This window comes from Crotalus tigris, unplaced genomic scaffold (genome assembly GCF_016545835.1).
Source record: "Crotalus tigris isolate CLP2741 ecotype Arizona unplaced genomic scaffold, ASM1654583v1 scf7180000017716.2861928, whole genome shotgun sequence".
Taxonomy (NCBI): domain Eukaryota; kingdom Metazoa; phylum Chordata; class Lepidosauria; order Squamata; family Viperidae; genus Crotalus; species Crotalus tigris.
In genome coordinates, this window is record NW_024096587.1 from 1059588 (window position 1) to 1076924 (window position 17337).

Below are 17337 nucleotides of genomic sequence, written 5' to 3' on the forward strand. Positions count from 1 at the left end.
TCTCACAAAGTGAAAATGTATCAAGTGGCATTTACTGAATTACGGAATAAGAGTTGGAAGGGACTTGAAGGTCTTCTACTCCAACCTGCTATCCAAGATAGAAGTCCTTATAGCATCCCAGGCAAATGGTTGTATAATCTTTTCTTGAAAACCTCCAGTGATGGAGTACCCACAACTCCTGGCAGCAGGTTGTTCCACGTATTTATTGTTCCGTCAGGAAATTCCTCCTTGGTTCCAGTTGAATCTCCCTCTAATGAACTCAACCCATTACTTCCTGTCCTGCCCTCAAGTGCTATGGAGAATAAACTGACCCCTTCTTTCCTAAGACAGGCCTTCAAGTATTGGAAGACTGCTAACATGTCCCCCCAAGCCCTTCTCTCTGTTAGACTAGATATGCCCAGTTCTTACAACTGTTCATTGTATGTTTTGGCTCCAGTCCCCTAATCATCTTTGCTGCTCTCCTCTGCACTCTTTTCTAGAGTCTCAACATCTTTTTTGTATCATGGTGACCAAAACTGGGCAAGACATTCCAAGTGTGGTCTTATCACTGCAGCATAAAGTCTATGGAGATTCTCAAGTTATCCATGTCATAGTTGTCCCAAAGATGCTTTTTCATAAACGTATGGCACAACACAGGAAAACAAACCCATCAGGACAAAGTTCAGCAGCCCAACTGCATTTAAAAGACAAAAGCCACTCTTTCGAAGACAGCAAAGTCCACATTTTGGACAGAGGACCGTTGGTTTGAAAGAGGGGTCAAAGAGGCCATCTATGTCAAAACTGAACAGCCCTCTCTCAACAGAGGGGGAGGGATACGGCATTATCTATCTTCAGTCTACAACACAGTCCTTTCAACAGTTCCAAGAAGGCTCCACGCCCATTTGCACTACCCAGGTGAACCTGACACAGATAAGCCTTCAGGTGGCATCAACGACTCTCTAAAAGAATGCAAATGACCAGCTGTCTGCAAAGAGAATAAATCCTTCCATTCCCACCATCCAGTCAGAGCTGAAGAAGCTGCTTGGATGAAAAACTAAAAGTCTTCAAAGAAAAACAAGGAAGTCCAGTTGCCTCGCGAAAAAGCATCTTTGGGATGCAGTATAAAGTGGTTCTTACGCTTGCTTATCAATCCATAGACATCACATATTGCGCTCATCCCTGAACTTAGTAAGATTCGTTGTGTATAGAACACACAATATAATTAAATAGTATAATGCCTTTCCATGACAAGAGTGGATACTCATAGAACTGCTGAGGTTAGAAAAATTATTTCAACTTTGGCAAACAGAATGGTAATTCTTTAACAAGATCTAGAGCTGTTTAACTGAAGCATCTCTTTAAAGCAAACCTATGTATTATTGGGGTGCTGCTTCAGATTCAAAGGCCTAAAGGGACTTCAGAAGAACATCCACAGCACTTGTCTGCAACTCCTTCAACCCAAAGCCATTTCCCAATATCATACTTCAGTTGCAGATGAGAGTCAAGTAACCTTGGAAAAGAGGCTGCTACTTGGAGGGTGATAGGTGCTGTTAGGCACTTAATACATATCACTATATCCAACCAGAAATAATATTCTGCTTTGCTTAGCTTAACATACTTGTGATAGTACTAAATTGCCACATAAAACACAGAAATTATAAAAAGAATATGATGGCCAAATCATATGTTTCTTCTATAAAAAAAAATATAACAAAACCTCACTAAAAATATTATCCTCCAAACTGAATATGAAAACTGTACGGACATAAGGCTGCACCAATCCATTAACTTACATCCACTGTGGGTGTTTCTGGTGGTCTCTCTAGTTTTCGTAATTTCACTTTCTTTATTTTTTTTCCTGGTCTTCCTTCTTCACCTCTCATCAACTCCCTGTTCAGGAAGAGACCCACACAAATTGAGCTATAGCAAATATATGGAAAATAAACATAACGAGTTTTCCTACTCATTCAGAAAGTAGGCTAGTTAAATTCCAGATAATTACAGTTTCCTTAACAGTATCAATTTAATAGATTTTTTTCTCTCTTTTTTCCTTATAAATTTACTGTTCAGTTAAATTCATATTCTTACCTGTGGTTCCAGTATGCCTGTTTGTAGATATCATAATCCTGTATCTCTGCCTCTTCATTTTCCCAAGAAGCTTGGTCATATGGTAGATCTCTCCATTTAATAAGATAATGAACATTCCCCTTCTTATCCACACTGGAAGAAAAACAGAGGGCAATCAACATAACCTTCTAAATCAGTGGCTCTCAACCTGTGGGTCGGGACCCCATTTGGGGTCGAACGACCATTTCATGGGGGTTGCCAAACAACGTAGTCCACCATTCCCCCCCCCCTTTCCTTAGCTGTGCTACTCCCTTTTATTCTATTGGCTTTTGAAAGTCAATAGAATAGACTCTCTTGAGTAGAGTCTAATTCTATTGGCTTTCAAAAGCCAATAGGAATTGTCCAGGCTGTCTCTGCCCTGCTGAGCCCGCCGAAAGTCCCATTCTGCAAACGGTGCTGCACCAGTTGAGTAGTCCTTGACTTACGACCTGTTGAGTAGTCCTCGACTTACGACCGGTTGGGGTGTCGCGGCATTAAAAAAGTTGAGAACCACTGTTCTAAATAAACCTAGTCCACAGAAGCAGAAGATTTAGCTTAATCTTTTTTCCCTTTTCTGGAAATCCACTAGTTAAAGAATGGAAAAACAACAGGCATCCACTAATAGTTTATCCCAAGTTTAGTTTATTCTTAAGATACGCACAATTTGACACTTTTGCAAAAGTAGATCGATTTCTAACTAAAAGAATCGCGGTATCAGTAGTAATGCTACTAAATAAGCATGTTCACCCTTTGCTACTTTCAGAATAATCATGTACAGGTTTATTTTCCAGATAATAGTTCCTTATTTTCCTAACCTATGATTGAGAATTCGATGGACCATCATCCATTCTGGTTTAATCCCATATCGATAAAACCGTTCTTCCATCTCTGCAAACTTGGGATCCTTGTTCTTCCGTTTGCGACTCTTCTCTTCTTCTCCCCCAAAGTCTCCTGAAGGTGGCTCATCCATATCATTTTTACGTTGGTAATTGCGGAACATTACTTGGCAATGCAGTTCCAGCTGGGATACAAGCAGATTACACATCATTTGAACATGGCCAGCCAGTTTCCTTTCCCTGATCAGTTGAAAGATCAGCCTTTACTTACCTGCAGCTCGGAAACCCAGGAACAGTGCCAGTAGGACATCCCCTGCCACTTGACAAAAAACTGCCTCTCGGGTCTTCCCTCCAGAGGCTTTGGAGAAGGTGCATTTGGATCTGCATCAGCAGGCCGTGGCACTGGAGTTGGTAATGGAGGCTGTCCCCACTTCCATGTCAAGATTTTCTGCACTTTGCCTTTCAGAGGTGGGCACTAAAGATGTGTAAAGGCATTAGAAATTCTTTGCTCTGGGTCCTCTAGCATTTGTTAAAGCTTCCCAATACTTTCATTATATCTCTATTAGAAGGACAAGATCCACACATCTATATTCTATCCCAGAAAGTTTCAAACTATGAAACTCATTCCATATTCCTTTTCAGGATTAATAATCAAAATTAAACTACAATGAGAACAACAGTATTCTACTTAATATATTAGGCATCTTCAATAGCCAGAACAGAAGGACAACTGTCTAATATGTAGGTATCATAGCCTGCCTTACATATCCTTTTAACCAATCTCAAGTTGGACACTTCATAACTTGTCTTGTACAGCATAAAAGCAGAATTTCAGTATTTGGACCATTACAAATTGGCAAGCGGAGAAAAATCAGGATAGCTTATAACTAGTGAACCATTTTAATTAATCCAAAAGAGTGGTTCATACAAACAAGCAGAAAATGTTTTGCGTACATGTGAATTTTTTATGATGGGTTAAGTGCCAATATATATTCTATTTTAATACTGTATGATCCAGATATTTCTTTAAGCTACCAAATTCCTCATTAAGATTTCTTGATTTGATAAAATTCCATTAGGGAATAGACTTAAGATTTTCTGCTAACATCTGAAAAATCTGTCGACGTCTACTTATTTTTATCATAGCTCCTTCCACTCCATGTTCTAGTAGCTCCTACCCAGGGTAGAACAGTATTTCCTACTTAATTATCACTCTGTTCACAAAGACATTCATGGCACATTTTTTAATAAAATATAGAATGTCTACAACAAATTATTCAAAAGCACGCTAACATACTTCTCTTTAGGAATAAAAGTTCATAAAACACCGTTAACCTCATAAAGTCACCATTCCCACAATAAACTCTATGCTACATTTTACACTAGTTACAAATTATTGGTAAGAACTCACAGTACAGCGTGGACAAAGCCATTCGCCATTGGGGATTTCTGGCAAAGGGGGATTCAAACAGTGTATGTGATAAGATGAAGGGCAGGCATCACAGCAGAGCAGCTCTCCACCATCTTTGCAGACACGACAGAACTCCATGTGGTGATCATCTTCCTCCTCTGCATCCCCCACAACATCCTCCATAGTTTCCTCACCCTCAGAGTTATCTTCTTTGGCTTCCCACTGGATACCTTCTTTTTCCTAAAGGAGAAGCAAACTGTTAGCTCCAAGTGCTGTAAGTTCTAGCGAGCATTCACCTCTTTCCCAGTCTTCTACAACCCAAACTCACACAATGGGGGCAGCTCCACTTGCCCTCTGGTGCTTTTTCCATATCTGGATCCAGACAAACCATGTGATAAGCACGAGGACAAGTATCACATAGGATGATCTCTCCCCCCTGCTGGCACACCTCACAGTAGTCCTGATGATCTGTCTCATAGCCATCCACTGTTGCAGCTGAATCTTCTTCTCCTAATGGAGGCAATAGTGTTCAAAGCATTTAAAAGCTATCAAGTAGTTAGGTTCTTTAAGCAAAATAAATGTAGTTCAGATTTATATCAGAGAATTAACTAGATAAAAGATTTACAATTGAAAATTCAGATAACTAACAGCTGTAGAGATGGCAGTTTGAATCCCACCAGTGATTAAAATTTTTTTTTTTTGTTATATTCTCAACAGGACTTCATTCCAGAATCTTTCAGTCTGATTCTTTTTCAAGACTGACAGCAGCAAGTTCTCTTTTATGGATTTGAGGCAGGTTCCAACCTCAAACACATAAACCCATCCTATTCTTGAATCCTGTACTTCTTGGAGCTCACTTTAATCAGAGTTCAGTACCTTTCTTTTTCCTCTTTCCTGCTTTTAATTTTTTACGGCTGCGGCTGCTGCGACTGGTAGAGCCATCTGACACAGAATAGCTATTGATACTTGCATCATCAAAGTCTGATTCAACATCCAAGTCATCCTCCTCGCTCTGAAGAAGAACAAATACATTAGATATGCAGATGTAACAATAACCACCTCTTCCCAATATAACTCTCGTGAATGCTGAAGGAAGCTACTGCCTCTACTTTCTACACCCAAGTACCAGATAGAAAAGTAAAAAACTCACAGATGATCTTTTACGCTTGGAGCCAAATCCTCCGAGTTTGATTTTTAAAGGTGCCACCTTCTTGGTTTTGGGTTTTTTGATGTCAGGGACACGAGGACTAGCCTTGGGTTTTTTTCGCGCATTGGGGCCTAGAAGATAGCACCACTCAGTTAAATAGGCATCTAGCACTAGAGCACTACACTCAGTATACTAACAACATTTAAGAAAATTAGGGTTGCCAGCCATATTCTAAAAAAAGAACCTCTATAGCTACATCTTCCCCTCACCTTTTCCTTCTTTGGTCTTGGCCTTTCGAAGTGGCACTTCAACAGGGGGCTGAGGAAGAACAGCATCCACGTTAGTTACCATGCTCTCCACAACAGCTACGGCAGCAGCAGCGGCTGCTGCCACTGATGCTCCAGAACTCCCTTTGAAGGGATTATTTGTGCTGAACTCTCTCCATTTGGCCCCCAGAACCATCATCATTTTTGAGACAGCAATTTTAGGATTCTTTGCAGCAATAAGCGGCCTATGGGAAGAAGAAGAAGGAAAAAAAAGAGCACTAGTAGGTCATGCTTGACTGACTGGGATTTAAATAATCACATCATTCCTGCCAAACAAGACAATTTTCTGTGTACTGGCTATGTCCTCCTCAAAATATGAGATACTAACACAATCAAAACAGAAAAACATCTCTAACACTATTTTCTTTCTCTTATAGACAACACTGAACCAATTTGTAGGGTTCTCAACATCTATAATACTAAACCCTCAGGTATAAGATATCGCAATAATGTATGGAAAATATAACAGTACATAAGTTACCAGCATTGCTTATTACTTTTGCAGCTCAATAGTATAATGAACCTGCTTTGCAAATGAGGTACTGAGGCAAGAAAGAATAGCTGGCCTTTTTAAAAAGCAATTTAAATAACTATTTAGATTTCCAGTTCACAGTTCATGCTTTATTAAAACTACTTAGTTATGCATAATTTAATGCAGTGTTACTGAGACATAAGGGACAAAACAGACTCATACCTGACAAACTGGCTGAAAGCCTTATAATTTGTTAGAGTGCGATAATCTTCTTCTGTGAAAACGTGATCAATATCTTCCATGCCCCAGTCTTCTAAAAGCTGGGCAGAGGACTTAGGTTCCTAGTAAAAGAAGGATACAGAAGGTAGTATTATCAGAGACCAAGTCTCAAATTGAAAACTCTTTTCAGTCACAAAAAAGCATTTTACCAAAGAAGTACCACATGAGCAACCGAGCAAAGGAAAAAGACAAGACTGGCACCAAGTCTACAAAGTTCAGGAAGTAGAACGATAATCTTTTAACTGTAACTGTTGTAGTCCATGCCGGTATAATCTCAAACTAAACAAATAATTTTAGCAGAAGGTTTCAGATTCACCTTAGAATCATCATCTTCATCTTCTTCTTCCTCCTCCTCCTTACGCTTGGTTTTGTTCTTCTTCTCTTTCTTAGGCCCAAGTTTTTTCTTTTTCTTTTTGCCAGGAGTATAGTCGCTTCCTTCACTATCTGAGCGTAACAGCACCTCCTCTTCTTCCTCTACAAATTCATTTCCTTCACCAGAGCTATCTCCAAGCTGGAATGGAGGCAGATGGAAAAATTAAGATAAAGTGAGAGTCAAACCCTTGTTCTTTCACAAAAAACATCAGACTTTCTACCATCAACATAAAGTCCCATCTATTCAGAAAAAAAAACACCTTTCCTCTCTTCAACCCCTTACGATCACCACCCATGCAAAGAAGACTTTCTATTTTCTTACCTCTTTTTTCTGACGCTTACTGAGCTTGGGTATCTTAGGTTCTTTCAGCTTTTTGGGCTTCTTCTTTTTCTTGATTTTTGGCAACTCTGCCTCAGATAACAGTTCTTCTTCTGGCTCTTCTTCAGGCTCTGAGATAAGTATTAAAACCAGCAAGAGATAAACATTTTCTAAAACTCAAATGTGACATCATATTCTTCTCCTAGATTATATCCTACCTGTACTTACCTGAAACCGCCTGACCATTCTTTCAAACCATTCTTCAAATTGGAGAAGGCAGTAACTTCTCTAATTTTTAAACTGTTTTTTTCTAAACTCTTTCTAGCATGAAATATAGGTAGTCTTCGACTTACAACCATTTGTTCAGTGACTGTTTGAAGTTGCAATGGCATTGAAAAAAAGTGACTTATGGCCAGTTTGCCCACTTATGATCATTGCAGCATCCCCATCGTCACATGATCAAAATTTGAACTCTTGGCAACTGGTATGTATTTATGGCACTTGCACTGTCCTATGATCATGTGATCAGGAGCCGAGGTGGCGCAGCAGTTAGAGTGCAGTACTGCAGGCCACTTTAGCTGACTGTGTTCAGCAGGTCAGCGGTTCAAATCTCACCGGCTCAAGGTTGACTCAGCCTTCAATCCTTCCGGGGTAGGTAAAATGAGGACCCAGATTGTTGGGGGCAATGTAAATATATATATATATATACATTGCTTACTGGTGTACACCACTTAGAGAGTGCTTGCACTTAAAGCGGTATATAAGTCTCATAAATAAATAAATAAATCACCATTTGTAACCTTCCCAGATGGCTTCTGACAAGCAAAGGCAATGGAGAAGCCAGATTCACTTAACAACATGATTCACTTAACTGCAGTGATTCACTTAACTGTGGCAAAAAAGATCGTAAAATAGGGCAAACTCACTTAACAACTTGCTTAGCAATGGAAATTTTGGGCTTAATTGTGGTCATAAGTCAAGGACTACCTGTACTAGTAATATATTTCGTAAATGAAATGTAACATTCAAAGAACTCTAGACTAATGTATCAGTTAAACATAGGCATTGAAGTTTTTTGAAGTTTTTTTTAAAAAAATGGACAGATGCAATCACCTGTTAAAAATTACACATACAAAACTTCTATTAAAAATTATTCTCATTTTTTTCTAAGCCAAACTGATGTAACAGAACATGACACTAACTTGTCCATAAATCTGTTTCCAAATCCCAAATAAAAAATTCTCTTTACTCCAGAGAATTAACCTCTGCAATACAGCCAATTGGCCTTTCTGCATCCATTTTCTATGTCTAAGAATCAAAACAACAATCCTTCATAAACAAGAAAAACATCATATGAAGCAGCTACTGAATTATTATCCTTCTTGCCTCTACTTTGAAACCTTTACCCTCACAGCAAACTTGATAGGAAACTGCCTGAACTCCCCCATCCTACCTAGCACTTACTGTTCAGGTATCCAATTCAGCAAGTGTCATAAAAGAAGAAACAGAACCTCCATTTCAATAATTAGGTGTTTATTCGGACACCGGTACTTTTCTAGTTCATAGTTACATCTTCTCAATGTAAATGCAAGCTGTAACTCATTCCTTCTCCCTTACCCTCTCTTTCAAACATAAATTTAACACACCATTCCTCATTTGAAAACACCATAATTCCACTCGTTCTTCCAATCTCCCACTTCCCAAAGCACATAGGGGCACAGTCAGTAACCAGCTTCCTTTGTGACAGGATCCACAGTAACCCAGTCATTCTTCTTCCCCTCCCCCTTCATCAGCCACCCCCGCCCATTACACGCAGCTAGAGTCACTAGTTCTCCCTCCAAGGAAAATGGCCTCCTAACCACAGGCACCGGGCAGGATGAGGGAAGCCACAGGTCAAAGCAGTTGCTGCAACCGAAGGACAAGAAGCAGAGGGAAACTTTTGGGTGGAGTCCTGTATTCCCAAACCAGAAAATATATCGTGCCAGAAATATTTTTTATTACATCCATTCTTCCCAATCCTTCTTAACTTAAACTAAACCCAAGTATTCTAGACCAAATGTTATTTTCACCCCTTTTCCTAGGCAAACTGACACTCACCAAAAGTAATAAAGAAATAGCTATCTTACTTTTCATCTGATTAACACGAAATAACATTAGATATCCACTTTCCTCTTGAATTTTGGAAGATAGAAAAGAAGAACTGACCTTCTTAGAATAAAAAAATGAGGTAATATCCAATTAGTTAAACTACTATAGACACCTCAAAAGCAATGACTCTAAAAAAAAAAAAAAAAGATGGATGCTCAAAAAAAAAAAAAAACTGATCTCAAAAACAAGTTTTCTGAAAACAATTAAAAGGTGACCAAAGCCCATTGCTCATGACTTTCACTGTAATGTTGGCCATATTCAATTCACAGAGCAGGACTAAAGTGAGCAGTTGTAAAGTAAGGTACACTAGGTGTGGCTGGGAACAAAAGTGGGTCATACAATTTATCACTTTGGATACAGAAATACTGAACTTTCAAATGGGCAACAGAAAGAAAGTCAGGCACTTGTCTCTTAAGATTCACTCTTTGAGGGTGAAATATTTGTTTTCATGGGAATCATCCATATCTTCCATGTCTCATCTCGCTTAATATCCATGCAAGGTACCTTCTACACATCAACTAATGAAATAAACCATGTAGGTTTTAGAAAACGGATGTAGTAAGACTTGAGAGACACTTTCTGTAATACATATTTGGAATAAACAAAACCTTGTGAAAATTTTCCCATTTTCACATACATTAAAAAATGACAAACTACTAATTCAGAATATCTGAGATCTACAATATGCTCTTCCCAAACACAGCAGAACACAACTTCTGCAGGAAGCAATGGATACAGAAGGAAGACATACCAAATATTAGCAGTAGCTATAACCAGAGTTTCATCTGCAATCCAAGTAGACGTTTGATGTCATTTTTATACTGTGAGGAAAATCTCAAATTTTTACTTTTGTTTTGTTTAATTACTGATACTACACAGTGTTGTTATTATAAAGTATCAAATATTAGATGAAGAGTAACTTATTACTTCCATGTCAGCCCTATAATAAATCTAGAGCATTGTGGTGTTTCTGGTCCCATATAAAAAGGATGAATTTGTCGCTACTTCTGGTTCATATTGTTTTATTTCTTGCCTTAAAAAAATGCTCCTATCACAGCATTTCTGTGTACCTTGATGTTGATGAATACTGTTGTTCAACAGGATCTCCATCTCCTCCTCATCACTGCCAGCAGAGCAGGGCGATGGGGATCCTATGCCCGACGCCATGTCCTCTGATTAAGAGGGCTTCTGGGATTCAAGCAGCTTGTGCTATCTTGGCACTTTCGTATTAATAATGGCAGTAATGTGCTACATGAAGAGAGAAGAGCAAGCAATAAGACTTAAAAGTCACAACATCTTTATACTAAGTTGTGAGACGGCCCAAATTGTCCGACACCATAGAATATCAAGAAAAAGGCAGCAGCAGGGAGAGCCAAAGAAATGAACAACTTGGCCCAAGCATCCATCCAAAGTGGTCCTGAGGGCAATGCTAAATTAATTCAAGGCAATTATTTCATTCTAAGTAGATTGACAGGAACTTCGACTTTGGGTTTTCCAGTTCTTTTGGGATGGAGCCTGTGGGCCAGAAGGCGAATGTCTGGAATAACCTGGCTATACTTTCTAAAAAATAAAACTATCTGAGGGCCTCCTTTTTGCTCGCTTAATAAAAGAAAGGACCCCCTAAGATTTACATTTCGGTGATGACCAGTAGGTCCAGCTGCAGGGAAAATATACCAAGGGATTGTTTTAAGGAAAACAGCAAACAAAAGGCACAGTCAGCTCAAAGGAAAGCAAGCAAACTTGCTTCCCTCTGGGAAATGGGGGTGGGCACGAAGGCAGAAATCAAGCAGGGTAAGCGGGGGGGGGGGGAGAAGAGAGACGGAGGGAGGGAGGCGGGGACGGGAATCAAGGCCGGGTCTGGAAGATGGCGAGGAAAGGCCGCTTTCCCTGCTCGGGACGCGGAGGGAGAAGAAGCGCGGCCGGGGAGCAGCGGAGCCCCAAAGCGCCCTCCAGACACGTGCGCCAGCCGGGTCGCGCGGTAGACAGCGCGGGGGCCCCCTCAGCCCCCCTAAGCTGGTTCGGGACCACGAGGGGGGCTCGCGGAGGGGCGGGCAGCCCAGGAGAGGCACCCCGCCTCCTTCAGGCGCGTCGGGCGGCGGTCTCCGGGGGGGGGGGAAGCGCGGCAGCCGAGCCTCGGGGGCCTGCCGCTCGCCCCCCAGTCCCTCCGGCGTCCGTCCGTCCGTCCGCCCGCCCGCCCCGGCCTCGCCTTCCATCCCGCCCTCACCCGACTCCGGGCGCCCCGGCTTCTTATTTCTCGACGCCGCTGAAGGGAAAATGGCTCCGGCTCCAGCGCCGCCTCTTAAAGGGAAAAAAAAAGCCCCAGCCAAGCTCCTCCCCCTGTTCCCCCCCCACGCACTCCCGCCTCCATCCCATAATATGCCTCCGGTGCCTTGGAGACGAGTCCCACCTCCGTCACCTCAGAACCCCCCCTCAACTGAGGCATCCCATAATACTTCTCTGCCCACTAAAGTACCCGCTCGGAACCCGGCTCTGCATCCCATAATAACCACCACCCCTTTCCAAAACATCCCATAATAGTCCCTGCAGGGGACCTTCCAGTAATACACACTCCCCCCATGCGGAAACATCCCATAATACTCGCCCTTACTCATACACACAATAGTCACCCTTCCCCCCATGGAGGCATCCCATAATAGTCACATTCTCTTCTTTCTTTCCCCCCCCCCCAGGCACCAGCTCTCTGCCCTGAACATCCCATAATATTCATCACTACCTACCCTCATCCCCTTGCCTGGCTCTTCCAACCCACCACAGTAATCTCTCCCCACTCACTCTTTCCCTGGCATATCCCATAATAAGTGCATGCTGGCTGCCAAGTCTGGTATCCCAGAACAAGCCCTCCTCCCCTTTGCATCCAGCCCTGCCTCACTGAAATATTCTGGGAGCCCCCATGGCATCCCATAATAGGCACACCCAGGACATCCCATAATATCAACCATTTTCATCTCTCCTCCCCCTTAGCCAGGCATCCCATAATAGTCTCTGGCCAGTGAGACATCCCATAATACTACCAGCAACTCTTAGCCACAGCCTACAATGCTCGCACTTACTGCATCTCGATCTCCCTTCCTGCAGCCCATAATAATCACTGTCACACTCTTCTTCCCCTGACAAGTAAAAGCAGCAAGAAAAGAAGACCTTGTTCCAGAGTCTAAGGCACCCAGGGACCCCTCTGGACCAGCACCTTCCTACAGACAGCAACCCCCAAACCACGTATAATAAATGTTTCCCATCCCCCTACTGAACACACAGACCATAATAACCACTGGGGGCATAGGGCCAATAGTCTATCCCATAATACTCTCGCAAAGCCTGCCAGGAATCTCCATTCCTCCTTTAAATGATGCAGACTCTGCACATCCCATAATCTTTTATAGACTCCTATACAGTGGGGACATGGGAAATCACACCTTATTGTCTGACTATTCTAAGGCCTCAAGACAGATTTCACCTTTCCACAATTGTTTCTGACAGCATGATAGCACAGGGATATGGAGAAAGTACACAGGGATAACTCTATATGTAATGATTACTGTATATGCAAATACAGTATCAACCTAAAATAATCTTCAGTCACAGACACCCATAGGAACATTTCTTGGATACTCATTCTACTTTTCTATGTTTAGTCATGGAAAAGAAATCGGTCCACTTCAGTTTTAAAACTTTTTTGTAAGTGGCTAATAAAAATTGTTCATGATTATTTCTATGTACACAAGACACACCCCACAACAGCATTTTAAGCATACTGTTTTATAAATATTTCTTGTCAAATATTATTATTTTTTATAAATGTATTCCAAGAAACTACTGAAATGTAAATACAAGGTCTTATTTTAAATGTAACAGAGGTTTCCTTATTGATCTTCAATGTTTTATGTTATCTTTCAAAATGTCTCATACCCTCTTGATATTTAACATGCATGGAAAGCTAGATACAAAAATCTCTAGTATTGCTACGCATTTCAGTGCTATTAAATAAAGAAAATTGATAACATTGCTAAATTTGCTCATTATATCCATTTATTCCCTGACTTAAAGGAACTTGTTTTTATCCTATCTACCACTTTTTCTTATTCTAGTAATTTACACTATGCCAGATATACTGATGATATATTTTTTAAAAAAATACTGGTTTATTAAATTTAATATAGCACGTAGACATTAAAAATGACTGTTAATAGCATGTTCCATTTATCCCAAAACAATATGTACACGGGATAGCAGTTTTAAGATGAATAGAGATCTGAAGGCTGGATAATGTCAGTGCCACTGGGGCAATACCTGGTCCTGAGACCATGCTTTTAGCATTTTTGGCAACAAAAATATATTGTCCCTACCACCACTAACAACCCAACCCCGCCTCGCTCTTGCCACTCTCCCATAGCTCAACATAATTTTGACAAATGTCGCAAATACAATTTATACTGCACATACATTGAAGGCAAATGTGTCCCAGGATAACGTTTCAGGAGCCAATCTGGGTTAGTCACCAGGACCAGAGGTTTACTCTTCTGAGCTTTTTGGATTTGTGCTGGAGCCCATCTTCAGGGAATTTCTCTTTACCAGAATGTGTGTTTTGGGCTATTCTATTTGTAGTATTTAATATATGTAATATTTAAATTATTTTTAAATATTTAAATTATGTTAAGAGAGTGGCCAAAGAGAGGAGAAGTTCCCTGAGGATGGGCTCCAGCATGAGTCCGAAAACTTGGAAGACTAAACCGCTGGTCCCAGGGGCCAACCCAGATTGGATCCTGTATGTACATTATAAGGTTTTGGCAGGGGTGTTATTAAGCTTGTGTGTGTGAAAGAGCTATATCTGATACACATGTGAGAATACAGGTAAGGAATGTTGTAATGGAACTGAGAAAAGTCAGTTTGTACAAAAGGGAAGCACATGCAACTTCCCATCCCTGTAACAAATATAGGAGAATAAAGTCCTAATAGTTGTAATCTTATAGTTCTTTCTTATAGCTATTTTGCTACTAGACTTCATACTTAAACACCCAGTGATAACTCCCTCTCCACTCCTGCAATGAAAGCTGTCAGAGCCAAAACAGCTCAGATAGAAGAGAGGAGAGCTGGTGATCATGAACCTCCAGACGCAGTTAAACTCTTTGTTGGTAAAGGTAAGGCAGTTCACATTAATCAGAGGGGCTAAATCTTTTACTTTGCCCAGGCTATCCGGAGCAGAATATACATTTACTGCAGCCACATTAGTTCCCTTTTTAGGGAGAGAACCTAGGTAATAGAGAGAATACTTAAGTAGCAGCACTGTTTCTTAGCTGCTTATTACAGTCCTTTGGACTCCTCACAGGCAACTCTTCAACCAATGAAGTGGTAAAGCCACCCAACTCCTATTTCAGAGGAGAAGGATACACATTCATTAACAGGGATCGGTGTGAGTCTAGTGGTTGTTATGTGGAGTTGCCAGCCTTTCTGTTTTAATCATGAAGATATATGTACATATATTTTTCTGTTAGCTATCAGACAAAGTCCAGGGTGCTAAAATCCTGTGGGACAAAGTATCTGGTTAATTTTTTTTTTTAGGAATTCTGGGAAACATATAAGCACTTCCATAAGATAATTGTGCACCAGCTCAAAACTAGCTTCAGATATCAGCAATCCCATGACATAAGCAGTATTCAGAAGCAGATATTATTTATTTCTGGCTTAGCTACAATGTGTTTGAAGCCTCAATAAATCTAATATTTTGTTAAAATTGTAAAACACTGTGGCGTTACAGATAGTCCATTTCCACATCAAAAATTCTTTCCATATCCAACTCCTGGAATTCAGTTGCATTTGCAGCTCCCTTAACTTTCAGGCCTGAGCTATTTTAAAAAATCAGATTACTAGTAGATAATAGCAAAGAGTTAAAAGTGTTATACAAGTACTTGACAATCATAATTTATCCCCATACTTGGTTTTTTCATGCATCAGGTCTGCTTATTTCATTGGATACTTCATCAATTAGTAAAAATAGACTCCTGCCTATTAAAGTTTATGCCCCAATTAATTAATTCAGTGCCTTTTTCTTTTAATATGCAGTACAAAGTATTTCTGAGTTTCATATTTTTCTCTTTCATCCTTCAAAGGGGGAAATTGAAGTCCTGCATGGCAACGTTTTTGCAATGTTCAACAAATTGTAGAATATAAAAATTGCTAGGCATTTTGAAGACCATCTATTTCCCCATACAATGCTCTCATCTTCTCACGAATTGGCCAGTTCTCTCTAGATCAGAGGTTCTCAACCTTGGCAACTTTAAGACTTGTGGACTTCAACTCCCAGAATTCCTGAGTCAGCATGGCTCAGCTTGGAAACCTCTCCCTTTCCCCTCAGCATGGCTGGCTCAGGATAGCATGCTGGATGGGGTGGCTTTGTTGATTCCACAATGTTGCAGGACTTCCAGCATGGCTCCTGCTCCAGAGACACAGTTTGATTGCATTTCCTCTGAAGCTTCAGGGCAGATACTTTCCCATTAATAGCACTTCACATCTCATCCTGCCTATTCCTTCCTGGGGTTCCTCTGCACTCTCACCTGTCTTCTAGTCCACAGTTGCTCCAAGGGCTGATTTTGCCACTCTCTCTCTCCAGTTGGTTAGTTATGTTAAAAAAAATAAATCTTGCCCTGAAAAGAAACTGAAAGAAGAACAAGGAAGGGAGCACAGCACTGAATATATGGTGCTTTGAGATTTCCTTAGTTAGCCATCTAGAGCAGGGGTTCTCAACCTTGGCAACCTTGACTTGTGGACTTCAACTCCCAGAATTCCTCAGCCAACCATGCTGAGGGGAAAGGGAGAGGTTTCCAAGCTGAGCTATGCTGACTCAGGAATTCTGGGAGTTGAAGTCCACGAGTCATAAAAGAGCCAGGGTTGCCTACCCCTGCCTTAGCATGCTGTACATGTCATAAATAAAAAGAGTACCATTTGCTGGCAGCCTCTGTGTGCATTATTGAGCAGCAGAGTTTATGTCAGTATAGTTTCCTGTTGATTCAAGGATTAGTATACTATAGTACTTTAACTATCTTCAGGAACAGCCCTGTTCTTCGAACTGATACTCTAGCTACAATACTATATTATACTGGAAGTGTTAAGATTGAATAGGTGAAAGATTGCTGTTCTGGGTTTTGTTTGTGTTCCTGCCATTTTGTTTTCAACACATGCATGAGACAACATGCAGTAATTAAACATTTTCCCCTATCATTTCTCTTTATGCTTTACCATTGTTAATGGTTGCATATCAAGTTGTTAAATGTGTATTAGGAAAGATGTGGAAAATTAGTTGATTTGAAAACAGGGCTCTGGAGAACTCCGGAACATTCCATTTTCCCCTATGCTGGGTCTAATATCATCCCCACCATGAGATTCTGAGGCTGTTTGGTGGTTTCTGGAAGTAAAGGCTCCAAACCAGAAGCAGTTTGAGGTATTCTAGACATTCGGAACATGCTCTGGAATATTCTGTTCCCAGTTTAACAAACTTAGTGCATCTCTGATCATGATCAGGGATAACCTCCAAACTGTTTTTATTCATTCTTTCTCACACATACAGACTTGGAAGACGGAGCACTTGCCCAGAATAAAAGCCAAATGAAAACAACAATCTTTATGTTTTGAGCATCTTGACTTCTTTCCCTGTAAGCCTTCTTTTTCCTTCTGTTGCAAGAGATACATGCTCTGAAGGTCCCTGGACAAACAGCCGCACCCAACCAAATTAGGCTCATCCCATAGTATTGCTGAGAGGAGACGTTGCTTGCAGCATAGCAACTATCCCCACCCCCCACCCTGCTAACAGCCATCCCATAATAGTTTGCCTGCTTTACAGGTTCTGACAATTGAAAGGAGGAGATTAAGTGGTGGAGGGGGCTGGCCTGGGTGGGTGGGTGGCAAAAGGGCGGTTGATAAAGGGGAGGGGGCA

At 40.9% G+C, this 17337-nt stretch overlaps 1 protein-coding gene across 2 annotated transcripts in view; it reads right to left on the reverse strand.

Moving 5' to 3' along the window:
* CHD4 (chromodomain helicase DNA binding protein 4) overlaps nt 1-11723 on the reverse strand; it is a 37829-nt gene extending 26106 nt beyond the window's left edge. For both annotated transcript variants that reach the window (XM_039338724.1, XM_039338723.1), the window contains exons 1-14: nt 11620-11723; nt 10466-10643; nt 7251-7378; nt 6873-7067; nt 6500-6618; nt 5749-5990; nt 5483-5610; nt 5209-5344; nt 4661-4842; nt 4333-4572; nt 3193-3396; nt 2901-3106; nt 2068-2199; nt 1773-1869 (exon numbers count right to left, since the gene is read on the reverse strand). In XM_039338724.1, coding sequence (XP_039194658.1) covers nt 1773-1869; nt 2068-2199; nt 2901-3106; nt 3193-3396; nt 4333-4572; nt 4661-4842; nt 5209-5344; nt 5483-5610; nt 5749-5990; nt 6500-6618; nt 6873-7067; nt 7251-7378; nt 10466-10562 — 2106 coding nt within the window. In that variant the 5' untranslated portion in view covers nt 10563-10643; nt 11620-11723. The remainder of the gene's footprint in view (nt 1-1772; nt 1870-2067; nt 2200-2900; nt 3107-3192; nt 3397-4332; nt 4573-4660; nt 4843-5208; nt 5345-5482; nt 5611-5748; nt 5991-6499; nt 6619-6872; nt 7068-7250; nt 7379-10465; nt 10644-11619) is intronic.
* Nucleotides 11724-17337: the final 5614 nt, after the last annotated feature.